The sequence below is a fragment of the Heliangelus exortis genome, chromosome Z (genome assembly GCF_036169615.1).
Source record: "Heliangelus exortis chromosome Z, bHelExo1.hap1, whole genome shotgun sequence".
In the NCBI taxonomy this organism is placed as follows: domain Eukaryota; kingdom Metazoa; phylum Chordata; class Aves; order Apodiformes; family Trochilidae; genus Heliangelus; species Heliangelus exortis.
In genome coordinates this window covers 33,013,406-33,031,198 of record NC_092454.1, presented here as the reverse complement: position 1 = coordinate 33,031,198, position 17,793 = coordinate 33,013,406, and the positions used below count along the sequence as shown (strand labels likewise).

At 36.9% G+C, this 17,793-nt stretch overlaps 1 protein-coding gene across 3 annotated transcripts in view; it reads left to right on the top strand.

Annotated features, from left to right (window-relative positions):
- Positions 1-17,793, top strand: part of DAPK1 (death associated protein kinase 1) — an 87,033-nt gene that overhangs the window by 51,746 nt on the left and 17,494 nt on the right. For 2 of the 3 annotated variants that reach the window (XM_071731818.1, XM_071731820.1), the window contains exons 4-18: positions 304-442; positions 2,307-2,436; positions 2,719-2,767; positions 2,900-2,926; positions 3,340-3,492; positions 3,645-3,690; positions 5,262-5,351; positions 6,464-6,556; positions 7,902-8,021; positions 9,121-9,219; positions 10,046-10,144; positions 11,229-11,327; positions 12,817-13,014; positions 14,081-14,278; positions 15,221-15,319. In XM_071731818.1, coding sequence (XP_071587919.1) covers positions 304-442; positions 2,307-2,436; positions 2,719-2,767; positions 2,900-2,926; positions 3,340-3,492; positions 3,645-3,690; positions 5,262-5,351; positions 6,464-6,556; positions 7,902-8,021; positions 9,121-9,219; positions 10,046-10,144; positions 11,229-11,327; positions 12,817-13,014; positions 14,081-14,278; positions 15,221-15,319 — 1,639 coding nt within the window. The remainder of the gene's footprint in view (positions 1-303; positions 443-2,306; positions 2,437-2,718; positions 2,768-2,899; positions 2,927-3,339; positions 3,493-3,644; positions 3,691-5,261; positions 5,352-6,463; positions 6,557-7,901; positions 8,022-9,120; positions 9,220-10,045; positions 10,145-11,228; positions 11,328-12,816; positions 13,015-14,080; positions 14,279-15,220; positions 15,320-17,793) is intronic. The other variant, XM_071731819.1, reaches the window with a different exon arrangement.

Sequence of the window (17,793 nt, the reverse complement as noted above, 5' to 3'; positions counted from 1 at the left end):
TAGGTAGGTTTTACTTCATTTAAACCAGTAAACCAACTATGTTTATTCAGGCTTTAAACATTTTTGGTTTTGTTTGGTTGTGGTTTTTTTTCCAAATAAGACTGGGGTTTTTGCATTCTTTTCAGGGGACGAGTGGTAGTCACTATTATGCATATTAAATTCAGTAATTTTCAGCTTCTTTTTTGCTGTTGACAACATTTAAAGCATCTGGATTCTTTTCAGGGCTGGTCTGAGAGTAGCTACACTATGATGAACCCGTTTGTTAAAGTAAGCTTGTCAATAACTCTGCTTGTATTCTCCAAGTGTTGCAGGTGGAGAGCTCTTTGACTTCTTGGCTGAGAAAGAATCTCTCACAGAAGAGGAAGCCACAGAATTTCTCAAACAGATACTCAATGGTGTTCAGTATCTCCACTCTCTGCAAATTGCCCACTTTGATCTTAAGGTGTGTTGAGCAAATAAAAACCTTAGACAAGTGTAAGCAACATCTCGTAGAAGCCCTTCGTAACACCAGCCACAGATTTGCCATTGTGCAGATCTTCACCATAGTTTTGTCTTGCTAGTTTATGTAGACAGCAAAGCTCAGCCACTGAAAATAAAATACCGAACTGTAAGTAGTTTCCAACTGTTTTTAAAGTAAGATTCCTATTGAAAAATAGGAACTAAACCATCCTGAGGAAACAATCTTGAAATAAAAATTATCATTATGAATTTATGGGATGTGAATGGGATCTGTATGAAACATTCCAAACAGAATGCCTTTTTTATGCCTTTTTTTTTTTCTGTTCTGTACATTTTATTTTCACATGAACATTATTCATAGACACTAAATTGAAACTGTACAGAGTTAAGTACAAAGATTCCTGTGGAGCAGACAGAGCGGATAATTTCCTCTGTTTTGCTTTTGGATATCTTTTGTTTGTTTTTAGGAAAACTGTTAATTGCATTTTTTGGTAATTAAAAGAGAGCTTCTGTATCTAAATGCAGTTATTGCTTTTCTAATGTTTTAATTTCAGATTGTTTTCCTCTGTAAGATTTTTTTTCAGAAGTAGGCAGCTGAACAGACCCTGAAGTCTCCTCAGTCAACAGCTATGTCTCTAATAGGAAAAAGAGGCATAATAATTACCTTGCAGTGCAGTTCTGAAAAGGGTGCTGTGTTCTGGGGATGAGGTAGGGAAAGGAATTGTTTTCAGGCTAAGCATACTTTTACCAGGCTTATCCTCATTATCGACAGTAATTTGGTCTTTGTGTGACAGTCAGAAAGAGAAAAGAATTGTGAATCTAGTAAGAAATACATTTTTTACAATATGAAATATAATTTTTTTATTTGCTAGTAATTAAATAAAACATCCTTAACAATGAATACCAAAAATATGTGAAATAAAGAATGCAGCAGAAATTAATAATGCAGCGCAATAAAAGTATGCAATAGAAATGGAGGGAGGGAAGTACATTTGCACATATCAGACCCTGTAATTGGGAAACAGATGTGAAAGAGGGGAGCTGATTAAGAGCTGTCCTTAACGACTCCTAAAAACCTCAACAATGTGACTGGGATGGATGTAGCTCCAAGAACTCTTGGTGCCAGCTTATGGACATGACAGGGTATTGAGACTAAGTCTCTGGTTCTGTGCGCTGGTTAAAGTGACAGAGTGTCAGTGTCCTATGATGATAATCTTGACATTTTATCTTCTAGCTTTGTTCTGTTTTTTGTGAATCTTTTTTGTACAATAGTCCAAAGTCTGTATATTAAAATATAGCTAGAAAAGACATGAGAACATGCTCTTAATACTTTTTTTTTTTTAAGTGTGTTGATCTATAAGGTCTGAGAGCTGGACCACTCCTGAAATTTCAGGACAACAATATATGCTTCCCTGATTGCTTGTGTAGTGTGAAAGAAACCTCTCTCAGGTAGTAATATTAGCTCAGTCCAAATCTAGTTCATAGGACTTTGTTTCTTGCAAGCACCCAGCACTGCTTGAATGGCCGTGGCACAGGGGCTGTGGTCTCTCCTGCAGGCAGGGTGCTTCACTTAAGATCAGTCCTCATGAAAACTGCAACTGCTGTGTGTACATGCTGTGTGATACAGTGAAAATCACAGCAATCTCTTATCACAATGAAATCATAACTTACTGTGGCGAATTTTTAGAATATCTTAGGTTATAATAGGAAACAGAAAGATTTTTCAGCTGTGTGAATTCACAGTTCAAGGAGGTAAAGGAAAGTGTTCAGTGCTGAAGAACATTGGTATGTGTCAGACATTTCATACCTATGTATAATGTTTCTTACTCTCTCCCTCCTTTTCAAAGCCTGAAAACATAATGTTGTTGGACCGGAATGTACCAAAACCTCGAATCAAGATTATTGACTTTGGTTTAGCACACAAAATTGACTTTGGAAATGAATTCAAAAATATCTTTGGAACGCCAGAGTTTGTTGGTGAGAAAACTGTTGTTTCTTCAAATTATTCTTTTTGAGTCTGTGAAACAGTATATGTAGCTTAGTTTGGTTTGGCTAGGTTAGAGATTATGTATTTTATGTGTAATTCATGACATTTTGAAATTCAGATAAGTGATGTGTAGCATTCAGTTCCAGCTTAGACTTGTAATGAGATGTTTTTATCTATCAGCATCGTTGCTTATTATCGCTGACTTATGTAGGCTCAGAGTGACATACATCTGTTCTTTGAGTAGGTACTGATCTCCCTGCTTTCTTCTTTAGCTCCTGAAATAGTAAATTATGAGCCTCTTGGTCTTGAAGCAGATATGTGGTAAGTTATTTGATCTTACTTGAAGTAAATCTCTCATGATTGTTCTTATGTTCTAACCTTTTTTTTTTTTCTCTCTCTCTGCCTCCATTTGTGTCCCCTCTCCCTTATCCTTTTCTTTCTCCTTCACTCCAGGAGCATTGGTGTAATAACTTATATTCTGTAAGTACCAAAATCTATGGGTTGTTCTCATAAATGCTGTTTTTTAAATTCTGAGTCTGTCCTCTGGGTTTTTGTTTGTGTCTTTCCAATTCAAACCATTCTGAGTGCACATCATGCTGCAGGTTGAATGATCATAAAAGCAGAAGTATAATTATTGAAAGAATAACCATTAACCAGCACTGAGATAGCATGGGAAACTGTAGGTAATCTTTTTTCCACAGCAGCTTTACCTTAATATTTTCTGAAATTGTAGCAAAGTCTTTTGCTCTGCTACATCACATTTTCCTGAAAGTATATTTACAATCTTAAGGCAGAAAAGAAAAATGTTAGTTTTCTGATATTTTTTAATCTCAGAGGGTTGCAACAACAATGTTGCAATATGTATTGACAGGAATGCTCTGTCTTTCTTGCAGTCTAAGTGGTGCATCACCATTTCTTGGAGAAACCAAACAGGAAACATTAGCAAATGTGTCCGCTGTGAATTATGAATTTGAAGAAGAGTTCTTCAGTAATACCAGTGCCCTAGCTAAAGATTTTATACGAAGACTTCTAGTCAAGGATCCAAAGTGAGTTGTTTCTCTTGTGGATGCACTGTGCAGCCCATGTCTCTAGTATTTCAAATTGCATGGTATTTCGAGATTTAGGTTAACAAACATATAACAATATATATCTACATATGTATATATCTAAAACAATTCTATCTGTTATTCTGTTGAAGGAAAAGAATGACTATTCAAGATAGTTTGCTGCATCCTTGGATTAAGGTTAGCATGTAATTCATTCTCTGTTGTGCTCTTTTAATTATTCTTCAGTTCATACTTCACCTTCACTTTTCAACTTCCTTAACAAGGAAAATTGGCATAATTGCTGAGTACAACTCGCTGTTCTGGAAAGCCCTCTGTATGAAAACTAATACGTGCATAATGTCGACTTCATTAATAGGTCCTCTCTGTAAGTTAGCAATAGGGAATTAGCCCACTCTTGAGACTGAAATCATGCTTAGGTAGACAAGCCCATTTTCAGGAACCATTGCACTGACAAATGATACATTCTCTGAATCCAGTCCAGTTTTCTCTCCCATTTTATATCTTTCAGCCATATTCAGATGGGGCAAAAAAGGGTCATCTCTTTTCTGCCCTTACCATTTAAACCGAAGAAAGGAGTTGATATGGGGCAGAATTCCACTGCTTCTTTCAGTCCTCCCTGGTGTTTGGATCACACTTCTGTGGTGCTACTAAATTGAGAGGGAGAAAATGGGGCCTATCATTCTTCTTGAAGTCTGTAATAGCACCTGCCTCAATTTATTCAGTTCCATTATCACATTCTCCAGTATTTGACCCCGTTCCACTTTTCCTAGAATCAGTTATCAGAATATTTATTCCTGATTCCATTGATCCAGTTCACCCTTCAGCATCCTAAGGCAGACATTTCTACACCAGCAGACCACACTAAGATTTGAAGGTGCTTTTCTGAGTTTTTGGTGGAGTAATTTTGCACAGTAGAAGCACACAGAACATATTAAAATGATCTTTTAAGCTGCTGAAGCAAGCATTGTCTTTTTTTTCTTATACACCAAGATCTCTACTCCTGCAACAACATATATTGCTTTGTACCCTGTTTGGTTCCTTTATATCTTAGCTTTTCAGGCATTTTCCCCTAGCCAGTTAGGCATATCTTCTTTTCCTCCTTCCCATCACTATCTTTACATGCAGTTCTACATAAAAATGAATTCCAAGTAGAGGATTATATATTGCAAAATTGGGTATCCTCCACTGGTGCTTAGTGTTAGCCCATGAGAAAATTCAGAGGGTGCTGCCTTAGAGCTTCCTGCAGATGTAGGTGGAATGTGATATATTGGGTACCAGCAGCATCTAGCTGGGGTGAAATACACTGAGACTGGAATAAAGTTTGGGTTTGACTGAGTTTAAAATCAGCCAGGATATCTTCTCAAAAGACAATGTTTATCTAGGAGATGATATCCCATGCCTCTGTTGCCAGAGGAGCTGAAATATTAAGCTGAACAGTGTGTTGGCTGCTGGGATTTTTTTCTTTTAAACGAAAAAACAAATTTTAGTATTGCATGAAATATTCTTAGCTCTGGATTTCCTTTGGGGCATTTTCTCAAGAAATTCCATCTCCATACCCCACTAGGCTGTGGATGTAAAAATGATGTGCTTACCATTACTTTATTATTATAATATGGTTTCAATACTATTAGTAAGTAGATGTCATCAAAGAAGGGTAGTCTTTGGAAGGGAAGAAGGGAATGTGCTTTATGAAAATTCTGTTTGTGATTGTGGGATATTTTACAACTTTAGTTTCCTTTTGCACATAGCCTAAAGACACCCAGCAAGCACTTAGTAGGAAAGCATCTGCAGTAAATATGGAGAAATTCAAAAAGTTTGCAGCACGACGAAAATGGAAAGTAAGTCATTCAATAAGTCTTCAAAATGCTGGTGACACGCAATTATAGTAGGATTACCCACTCCAGGGAAACATCAATGCTCTTACAAGTGAAGACAAAAGAAGAAGAAACCCATTCCTCTGTCGTTTGGACTAAATAAGGTTATTTAGAGTGGCAATGTGGGAGCAGACTTTTTTGTTAACGATCTGCATGCAAATGCTCGTGTGTGGATTGTTTGATTTATGTATCCAGCTGTATGATGTTCTCATCTGTCAGGGTAGTGTTTTTAGAGAACAGATGCTTCTGAGTGTAGGTGAATGTTTTTGTGACAGTAATCCTAGTAAATGAAATATCCCTTAAGCAGGCCTCACAGAGTAATTGCCTCACAGAAGTAATTGGCATCCTGTAGTTATGCCAACACTTAAAAGAGTGGGAAGGAAAAAGTTGTCTTTTTTGCAAAGGATTTTTGATCTGAGACTGCCAGACTGTTAAGGAGGTTGGTATCACTTAATCTTTCCAGAAGTGGGGCAAGGTATTAGCTGAAAGCATGATGTGTGGCAAGGAGCAGTTCAAGTCACTTCTCACTCCTCTTTCTCCGTACACATTGGGGAGTTCATACTCATACTAAGCAAGGGCAGGACTGTTGCATGAGAAATCTGTTTTTTGTTGCAATCCAAAAATACTGTATAGCCTTGCTTAGTGCGTTTAAATAACCTATTTGAATAGAGGAGGTTCCGTGTAAACATAAGGAAAAGCTTTTTCACAGTGAGGGTGACAGAGCAGTGGCACAGGCTGCCCAGGGAGGTTGTGTAGTCTCCTTCCCTGGAGACATTCAAAACCCCCCTGGACACATTCCTGTGTGACCTGCTGTAGGTGACCCTGCTCTGGCAGGGGCGTTGGACCCGATGAACTCTCGAGGTCCCTTCCAACCCCTAACCTTCTATGATTCTGTGAATTATAAATGACAAAAGAAATAGAAGGTTTAAATGCAACGTAAAATGCTGAAGTCAAACTCTGGTTTGTTTTGCTAATATGATAGTATTCCTTTAAAATCTCTGCAATAGCATCTTATCACAAGTATTCTGTTTTGATTTTATTTTTACATATAGCTTTTTTCTTATTATTTTTAAAAGCAATCAGTGCGCTTAATATCCTTGTGCCAAAGATTATCAAGATCTTTCTTGTCCAGAAGTAACATGAGTGTTGCTAGGAGTGATGATACTCTGGTAAGTGTGTATTTATATAATTAGAATGCTTTACTGTATCTGTAATTCTGTGATTTTATGAAATTATTCTGATAGAAACATCTAATGAAATTTCCATATTAATTCCATATTAATAGTCTCAATTGTGTAGTGTAAAATAGTATATTCAGAATATTCAAAATCATTGAGACCCTCTTAGATCCAATGAATGCTAGACAGCAGTATCACAACAGGTGGTCACTTAAGGAGGAGATATTAAAGCTGGCCAGTATTCGGTTTGCAGTATCAAGATATATCTGCTAGATTTAAGTAGCCAGGAGCAATTGCTCCGTGCTTTTTAATGATAAATGCTTGTAAATCCAAAAGCACTCTTATTTTAGCTTGCTCTTCAGGTTTTAATACATGCCTCACAAATGACCTCTTATCAGCAGATGATGTATGTTAATACGGTTAGAGCTGGGTTACCTCAACTTTGCTGAACATTAATAGGATCAAAATTCAACAATTCTGCAAAGTGGTTTTTATCCATATTATCTTCTCCGTGTCCCTCCTGTGCAACTAAACACTCTTACAATCAGCTTTCTTCCTCTTGTCTTCCTACTTCTATTCTTTGTTCTCAGTCTTGCTCTCCTTTCCCTGCCTTTCCCACCTCAGCAATCAGAACGCCTTTTAACTCTGAATGAGCATTTCCCACCTGTGTTGCAGCAGAAGAGCTTGTAGCTGTTAGTGTTCTAAAAAGTACAGAACCTCAAGTGCAAGGGGATAAGAATGATCCAAGTATTTCACTCGGTGAATTTCAGTTCTTTGATATTTTAATGCATGGGGGAAAAATAAAGGTACAGCTACAGAGGTATGTAGGCTCACTACTTACATTAGATTTTCAACTGGTCCATTTGAATAAATGAAATCTTGGTCCAAAGTACCTCTCCTGTGTCAGGTTCCCAGATGTCATGAAACTCCAGTTTGTATTTTATGTATACCTCTATGTTTTTTTTAATGTTTACAAGTATGCATGGTAAAAGTTTCATTTTGTGCAAATGTTGCATTTATTGAAAGTCCTAGGAGGAAAAAGGAAACACACCCAGTAAAAGAAACCTCTTTGGAATCTCAGTGAGTAACAAGTTTGTACGGGAAGAAGAAGGAGACATACTGTACTAGAAAAATTGTGGGGGTTTGTGGTGTGTGTTTTAAAGAACATGTACATGTTAACCATATGTTTCAGAAAGGATTACAACTTGCAGCTTAAAACACTCTAAAAGACTGAAAATTTTATTTCTTCATTTTTTTTGAAGTCTTAGTAGCCGTTGAGATAGGATTTTTTTTCCTTGAAGCTAACAATTTTTCTTCTTTCTCATTTAATTACAAGGATGAGGAAGATTCTTTTGTGATGAAAGCTATTATTCATGCCATCAATGATGACAATGTTCCTGGATTACAGCACCTTCTGGGATCTCTGACAAATTATGATGTCAATCAACCCAACAAGGTAGTGTAGGTCTGTGTTGAAGTGTGGGGGGAACTAGCTGTCGCCCTGTTGAATAGAGCAGTATGTTTGTAAAATGGAAATGTAATACCTGAAATGAAAAGGAAAGAGAAGTGGATGCAAAATGATTTTTCCTTTCTTTAGGAGAAATTCAATGTATTCTGTGTTGAGTCTTCTCAAACTGCCTGAAAATGGAGCTCAAAATGCTGGTCTTTGCTTAGGCCTTTTAATCACATCTGTTAAGAGCTGTGGTGTATGAGTTGTCACCCTTTGCTTTTGTTTGCCATTGTTTCTGGTGGCAGATGGCAATGACAGAGTATGTAGGACTAACTGGACAACTAAAACTGACTTTGCAAAGCACTGTTAGAAACACAAGTCCCATACTACAGAAACTGGTTAAGAAAAGTCAATATTAGATTGTGTTCTTCATTTTCAGAAGTTACTTGCACACTACAGTATTTCACTGTTACTGCTGCTATTCTAACTAAGAGACCAAAGTTTTGTTGCTGGCTCTGCTGTTTGGATTTGGATAAATAATCTCTGCTCTAATTTTCATTTCTTTGAAGGGTTATATTGCCCTTCATTATAAAGTATTTTGAGAAATACTCATGAAGAGCATTATAGAAGTAAAGCGTCTGCTACTTATTTGTGATTGGACCTCAGACCTTTCAAGAAATCACTGTTTGTTTTTTTCATGTTACAGTCCCATTCAGCTTTTCCATATGTTTCTGGTGGCTTGTGTTTTTGAGGTAGCGTGGTGAACACCTTAGATAATTTGGCTTAGAATGTAGATATAAAGAAAGAAACAGCAAAGGAGAATATCCTTGCTAAAATGGGCTAATGAAAGCTTAATGTTACTATTGGTAATTTGAAAGCATGTCTTTAATATGTCGCTTAGCAAGTGTGAATTCATCTAAAAAGTAAAGAAAATTGCTGTGCAATGAACTTTTTTGGACAAAAGGACAAATTTTTTTTCAGTATTCTCAGAAGACTTAATTTGAAACTGGAAATCCAGCGATGCTGTTCAATGCCTGCCTTCTATTCCACTCTCTTTTCTTATCCTTCAGAAGTTAAATATATCATTCTTGCATTTCTTTATTAGCACGGAACACCTCCACTACTGATTGCTGCTGGCTGTGGAAACATTCAGATGCTTCAGTTGCTTTTAAAACATGGATCCCGTATTGATGTTAAAGATAAGGTCAGGTTCTGCTTTGTCACCATTCTGTATGAGTTTTTCAGTACAGTTATCAAGAGGATAAGTAGTTCAGACCAAGTTGCATTGGAAAGAAAAAAAATCTGGACTGTAGAGCCAGTTGGCTCTTTTATATGAGAAAAAGACAAAAACAAATCTTTTTTCTTCTCTAACAATTTCATTTATTACTAGTGAGTATCCTCTGATTTTGGTCAATTTATTAGCTGAAGTAGCTTGAATGAAACTAATATTAAAGTATAATTCATTCTTACAAAATGGCCTCAACTAGTTTGGCACTCAACTAGTCACTAGTTAGTGACGGCCATAAAACAAAGTGTTGTACTTTGTTTAATATGGAAAAATAAACACACATTTTAGCAGTGGGGAATATCACAACTAAAACTCGTATGTCATGGAGCTATGCAACAAGCTTCTTTTTCAAAATGTATTTTAACAATCTGGGGTACCTAGAAACACTGTCTGCTTCTCCATCTAGTAGATGGTAAAGTAAGCAGCTGAAAGATTTTTTTTCTCATGACTGTTCTTTCCAAAAAAACTCCCTTACGAGGGAAAAGAGGATTATCCTTTCAAGCAGTGATCCTGTTAATCATCCTTGCATACAGGGTTTTTTTTGTCATTGTTGGTATGTGGGATTGTTGAACCAATTTGAATTACTTTTTCTTTTAAGTAAGTACTTTCATATGATCTTGAATAGCTCATATGATAGTTTAATATATCTCTCCACATCTAAGTGCAAGTACACCTTAATTGAAAATCTAGAATTAGGATTCTAAATTGATCAATAACATCTGTAATCAAATATTTTTGACAGGCTGGATCTAATGCAATCTACTGGGCTTCTCGACATGGTCATGTAGAAACACTGAAATTTCTCAATGATAATAAATGTCCTTTGGATGTTAAGGATAAGGTAAGGAAAAAAAATTTTTTTCTTTAAGAGAGCCTTTTTGTTTGTAGCTTTATCTGAGCAAGGAGAGAGGTCTTTCAGTGGGAAAGATTTTCAGCCAAGAATGTAACTGGCTTTGTAAGCTGACATAGAGGGCTATGATAACACGACTTTAAAGTAGCTGGATATACTGATTATTTTCCTGACAAATGTTAACCAAGCATGCATATTCGATGTGGTGAGTATATGGTGGGTAGGTGGAGAAGTACAAACCTAAATTAATCTTCACTTCAAGATTGGATTTCTCATTCGAACTCTCTATTAAATCATGATTCTGTTTTTCACTCCTCTTGATTGACAATCATTTTTGTCTGACAAGTAAATTTGACTGTTATTGAGTATAAGGAAGCCTAACAATTTATAGCTTATGAGCACTTATCTTGTTTCCAGCTGTGTTACTTGAGCAGCATTTGTCCTAGAAACTAATCACTATTAAAATCTTATACCATAGTGATGTTTTGATACTAGGAAAAGCTCCAGTACAGAGACAATTATACTTGTGAAGCAGTTTGCTGTGTTGGGGGAACTAGTGCAAGGCAAAATTATTGTCCTGATAGTGCTACTAGGGAAGAGGTTACTCTTAAAAAAATACCATCTCTCTTTCATGTAGTTTGTGAAAAGCAAAACAAATAATGTTGTAAATAATTAAATGTAATGCAAAATATGCCAGGATATACCAGAGTGTTATACCAACTCCTTAGATCTGTGAATACAGGGTGGAGGAGGGGGTGTATGGAAAGAGTATGAATAGAAATAGGACACTTGTTTCAACATCAATGGCACACACAGCTGGCTCCTTCTATTGCTCAGAAATCTCATTGTGTCTGTGACCTTGAACCAGGTTAGTAGGGAAGAGGAAGGCCTTTTGAAGCAAGAGCCTGGTGGTGCTTTGTCTGTCACGTACAACTACAGTTTGTAAGCTGGAGCTCTCTGCTGACTGCAGCTGTCCCAGTGGGTTACAGGAAGGGAGAAATACCAGGCTGTACACAGTGGTGTGTATCAAAGGGAACGCATGAAATCACACTGGCATGTTCTTCTGTAATTGCAGTCTGGGGAGACCGCTCTCCACGTTGCAGCTCGGTACGGGCATGTGGATGTGGTTCAGTTCCTCTGTAGTGTAGGATCCAATCCAAACTTTCAAGACAAGGTGAGTCGTGGATACTGTTTTTCTTCAGCAATTAAGGCTTTAGTACAAGTGTTCAAAACTTTCGGTTTTGCATTGCAGCCTCTGGTATGTTTGCATTTGAAACAAAATAACAGAATTATGATGGTTTCAGTGCCTCTTAATAGGTGAGGAATATTCAAAAAACAGTGTGCACGAACCAACTACTGTTATAAATAACACAGGTTTTCTTGAAAATGAGAGGTTAAAGATGAAGGAACTCAATGTCATGAAGGTATGGATGGAGATGTGTGCTCCATGAATTCAGCTAAGGCTTTTTATTAGTTTTTGCCCTTACTTCAGCTTATTTTTGGCCATCATGGGACTTTTCTGAAGTGTCAAGAACTCATTTCTGAAAATGAGAAGAGGGCTTAGGAGAGCCTCTTTAGATGTCTGAACTCTCGTGAGAAAACAGAAAGGCTTAATAGAAAAAAAACATCTATTTGACTCAAATTTAACTGTGTGTGAAGGTTCAACAAGCCTTCTCAGGTGCTACATCCTCTAGGACTACATTTGTATTAGTCAAGTAGCAGAAGGCCGAAGGGGCCACAGGATGTGCTGTTTGACAGTTTCTTTTTCAAAATTTTACAGAAATCTTGAATGCAGCCCCAAGTCCTCTAATATTATCAGGAGTAATCATGTTCTTATTGATATCTGCCAGGTTCAGAAAGCATACAGCATTTCATAGAATTAAAATTAATTTTTTGGTGGGTTTTAATCCTCCTTGCTTTTTGATGGGCTACTTTCAATAGCATATTCTTGTAAAACATTTGAGTTTCATAATGATGTTCCACATAACTGTTATGAAATACGAAGAGATGGAAGGTATTTTGAAGCTTCTTAGCTTCAAGCAAAAAGCAAATTAGACAACTGAACTTGCAATGACTACAGATCCAAAGGCTTATTGTGATGTGCATTTAAAGGACTCAGGTGTCTTTGAGTACTGAAGTCCTGCTTACACCTAAATCATTATAATGTGCTCTTTGAACGTGGTAAGCAGTGTGATCTGCCCCAAAGTGCAAATCTAGTGGGATCTGCATCTCCTTGGTGATCCATCTGTTTCAAGCATTGGATTAATCCCCCAGCACACAGGCTGTGGAAGATGTTTATGAATGGGGATCAGTTTTCCAATGAGAGAATCAAGATAGGTTCAGGAGCATGAAAACATCTAAACTAAGGCTGCTTACATGCAAGGTGTTGTCAATAGATAGTTTTATGGTGAGAAGTATGGACATTTAGAATCCAGGTAATGATGAAAGTCTAGTGTGTTACTGTAATCATTCAGAATGTCAATAGGAGTTATTCTTGCTTTGACAATGTCAGCATTAGGAATGACAACATCTTTTAATAGTACTTACGTAGTAGACTGTATTTTCTCTTTTCTGTAATTTTCCTAACCTAAGCTGTTCCTCTTAGGACTTAGTGCAGCTGTGTTGTTTGGTTTTTTTTTAATTATTATTCACCATATTAATAGGAAGAAGAAACCCCCCTGCATTGTGCTGCTTGGCATGGCTACTACTCTGTTGCCAAGGCACTCTGTGAAGCAGGGTGTAATGTGAACATTAAAAACAAAGAAGCAGAGACTCCACTCCTGACAGCATCTGCACGGGGTTATCAGGATATTGTGGAGTGCCTGGCAGAACATGGGGCTGACCTTGATGCAACAGACAAGGTTAGTTTGGGTTACTTTTGGTCAGAAATTACATTCAGAGATCACAAGTGCCACAGAGCCATATATCTGAATTGCTTCACTTGAATGCTTCAAGGCAGCGTTGTTTCAATGGCATGGGTATTCTGAGCAGTTTACATGGAGACTTTATCACTGCAGTAGCCTTTAAAGCTGCCCACAATTTTTTTTTCCACAATTTGGTTTTTGCTGATTCATTATCACTTTGTCAGTCCTCACAGTGTGAGTAACACTCTGTGAAAAACAGCAGGGGCGTTACGTTCTGTGATTGGGCTCAATGGTTGGACTTGGTCATCTTCAAGGTCTTTTCCAACTAAGGTGATTCTTTGCTTGACAACAAGCTATTAACTTAGGAGAAAAAAATGGATATGTTGTTTGTCTTTGATTCCTGTGGGCTGGATAAATCACACCTATTTCTAATAAGCTAAATTCCAAGTGTTTAAAAGTACAACTCTACTTGATTCAGAATATTTTTTTTCTTTCATGATGTAATCCCAACAAATAGATTTTGTGTTTCATTGCTGATACTTCTAAGTATACTAGCTACCTTTGTTGCTGAAAGTTACTAAATTGTTATTAAAGCAAGTTCAAAAAAATGCTTTTGATTCTAAAATAATTGCTTTTTTCCAGTAACATTGTCTAAGTCCATGGGGACATCTGTCTCTAAAGTTACTGGTCACTAAGCAGAGTGCATAACTTTTGCATCACTAACTTCTGTCAGTAAACACTAGAGTGGCTTACAGTATTCAGCTGATTGTTACTGTTGCTCACTCTCCCACCTTCTACAGAAGTTGTCAGTAGAAGTGTATATTTGTATTTCATCCATTCCACTGCAAAGCCCTGTGGCTTCATAGAATTTTGCTTTCATCCCATAGCTGATTTGTTCTGACAGATACTGTGCATCTCCCTGCCTCCACCATCAAAATAAAAATAAAACCACTCTGATTCTTGAGGCAAGGAGATGCACCCACTTATATGAAATTGTGGTGACTCTGCAGAATGCATTGATTTTTAGCATGATTGAATCTCACAAACTGTTTTGTGATTTCAGGATGGTCATATAGCGCTACATCTTGCTGTGAGAAGGTGTCAAATAGAAGTAGTTAAAACTCTCATCAGTCAAGGATGTTTTGTAGATTTCCAAGACAGGCATGGTAACACACCCTTGCATGTGGCCTGCAAAGATGGAAATGTTCCTATTGTGATGGCACTCTGTGAAGCAAGTTGTAATTTGGATGTCACTAATAAGGTAAATGGAATATGAGTACTAAACTACATTGTTTATTACTTTACCAATTGCACTAGATGACCTTTTTCATAAAAAATGTTTTTCCTTTTTTTATTTTATTTTATTTTCCTTTTTTTATTTTATTTTTTTATTTCTTGGAGTGGCTAGATTTAGAGCATTAAATGACTTTCCTTGCAAGTCTACTTAAGCTTGCTTCAGTTGAACAGATGATTAAAGATGTATGACGAGCCCAAGTGAATTCTCACAGTGTATTGTGCCACAGCTCTAAGACTGACATGTATACCTAACTTCCTCCCTAGCTGCATACCTTTGCTTTGTTCAGATTACATCTCAGCACTAAAGAGTGGATATTGGTTGTGGTATTTGTAACAGTAGCTCAGAACATGAAGAAAAACCAGAAGTGGTGGATGTCATGAGGACATGTTGTCTGTGGAAAGTTTCAGGAGAGAAAGCAAAAATTGGAGAATGAATACTTACAGCACTTACCCTCTGTGGCTGAAGGCACAAATTCCTTCAGGCTGACTTCTTACAATTATCCCTTTTGTTCCTCTGGGTAGAAGGAAGGAGACTGCAGATATGTAATCTTCAGCAATACTTGGATTGAAAGTACTAGAATCCAGAGCTTTAAAGCATAAGGACTTTGTGTTGCTTAACAGGTTCAGATTTAGTTAAGAAAAATAAAATTAAATTTACTAGAGATTAGAAAAAGTTCTTAAATATAGCCCAAAAGGTCTAATCTGGCCTTTGTTTTTAATTGAGCTTTAAGCTCTTGTGCTTTATTTTTTTTTCTTACAGTTTTTCTTTGTATTTTTTTCTTACCTTTTCTTAAAGATGTTTGTGGTGTATCAGTATGTATAATTGCACAATACGTTTGATTACTAGTCATAAAATTTGGGGTGAAGTTCTTAGACTAACATAATGGAACTTTTTTCTTCATGTTAGTATGGAAGAACACCTTTACATCTGGCAGCAAACAATGGCATTCTTGATGTTGTCCGGTTCCTGTGTCTCACTGGTGCCAATGTAGAAGCGTTAACCTCTGTAAGTGTGGAGAGAATACTTTTTTCATATTGAAATACTACTTATATCTGTGATCGTAGAAAAAAATGCATCTTTTTTCTGGAAGGGGCGGGGGGGCAATGGTTCAGTATAATTACATTTTGAAATACTTTTTAAAAACTCTTATGTGCTGTTCAATATCCACAGCTTGAAAAGCATTCTTTTGTCCATTTGTTTCCTTATTTCTAAATATGAAAATAATTAAGGTGCAAATGCCATTTCATCTATAGCTGATAATTTCTTTGTCTGAGATTTACTTGTAGCACTGGATATTAGAAAAATTTCTTCACAGGCTGCTGAGGGAAGTGGTGGAGTTACCATCCCTGGACACATTCAGGAAACATGTAGACATGGCACTTTGGGACACAGTTTAGTTGTCATGGTGGTGTTGGGTTGACAGTTGGACTTGATTATTTTTTCCAGCCTTAATGATTCTATGATTCTGTGGCAAAGCATGTCACTCATTGGCATTAAGGTGTGCATCATTGCGCATCAGCTGCAGTTAATGTACAAATGTATATATCTTAAATACTTTTCGTGTTTTAAGGGGATTAAAAAGTTTTATTTTCATAGTGGAGATTTGTGAGGGAGGAGTGAGGAGATGAATGAGTGAACTAGCATGCAAGTATCCTTGTAAAACCAGTAAATCCTTGTAAATCCAGATAGCACCATTTAAGGTGTTTTTCATTATTATTGAAGTGAGAAACATTCCTCCTGACAGACATAACCACAGCAGGAATAAAATGGCCTTCATCATGCACATCTCATACAAACATGATACATTATAGGCATCATATACATCATTATCTGTGTTTTGAACAAAGTAATCATGTTTTATTTTCAGACACACTGAATCAGTTTGAGTTTGTACTCACTCTTACCTATGCATTCTGCTTAGAAATAGCTACTACTCAGTATATTGAAATCTTACTGTGTTTTAATTCCTACAAAATATCCCTGAGAAGGCTGAAACAGAGGAAAAAAGAAGAAAGCTTATGTTTCATTAGCTTTACCCATTTGGTAGAAAATGCAGATATTTCTGTTGTTTTCTTTTACATTTGGCTTGAGTTTTTTTCTCTAAGCATCTGTCTCACATGACAGGAGAAAGAGTTGAAAAAGTAGTCATTAAAACCAATTAACCTGGAATTGTGGCTTAAACAAGTTTAGTGTCTAAAAATGACTTCCTGATAACTACTAGATTGTAGATTGCCATGGCTCCTATTAATAATAATGAAGTGTGCTTACAGTGGACTTCATGTTGCCTTTTACAGATTTTCTGTTGTCACCTACTTTTGTCTCTTTTTTTTTTTTTTTTTTTTTTTTACATATGTCCCATTGTGCAGCTGTATTTTCACTACTACATGTTATAAAGATAAGATACAACAAAAAGATGATGAGAGTATTCTTAAACTGTGTCACTTCATTTATTTAATGACAGCTGTGTTGGTATAATTGCCTGCGTAGACCTATTCTTCCAAGAGAAAAGTACTTTTTATCTGTTCACATCAATTTGAAGGAGTCATGCTGAATTAAATGTCAGGAGAAGCAGACTGAATATATATAACCTTGCAGTATTCCAGCAACACTGTGGCAGAAAAAAGGGGAAAAGTGTACAGGAAATTAAAATTCATTAAAATTAAAATTAAAATTAAATTCAAAACTCAAGATCATCTCTTGCAGGCATAGCTGTGTGATTTGTAGCAAAGGAGCCAGTCATAAATTGTGATGAAGTATTGCCAACAGGTGTGAAAAATTCTTTCATGGATGCTGTAACCAAGCCCTTTTCAGATGCCAGCTTTGCTTATGCATTGTTATTCTAGCTTATAGATACCTTGTACTTTTCAAGAAAGCTTGAATAGGAACATAACTTAATGAAACACGTTTGTCACTTTGCTTATGTATTTTTCTTAGTGAGCTCTACAGTTCACCCTGCAGTGAACACCTAGAAAATGAAACAACCTCATTTGGTCACCATTTTGGACAAAAAAGGGCACTTCCATCTGTTATTTTCTTATTCATGGAAGCAAATGCATTTTCCACCTGTTATCTCAATCAAATAAGTCTAAATTGAACTGAACCACTAGCCCCTCTCAATGTAAATACCTCCAAATCCTTATTTAGGGGTAATTTTCACTTAGATTTCTTTCTATTGTACTTGGTGCTTGTTGCCAATGCTCTGGGGTACCCTTCATCTGCTCCACAGGTCTTTCTGCCTTTTGTGTTTCTCGTGTGGTCTGATGACCATGGACTTTAGAAGTGACACTTGGCAGTCAATGCAGTTGATAAGGCATTGCTCCATATGGGAAAATGAGCTGCATGCCAAGAGTAAACAACAAGGCAAGCAGGAACTGTGTCCTCACCAACAAGGGCTCAGTCCCACAGTACCCAAGCAAGGCAAGCAGAGCAGGTCCTACGGTGGCAACCAGCTGCAGATGAGTCCAGGTCTCCAGACAAGT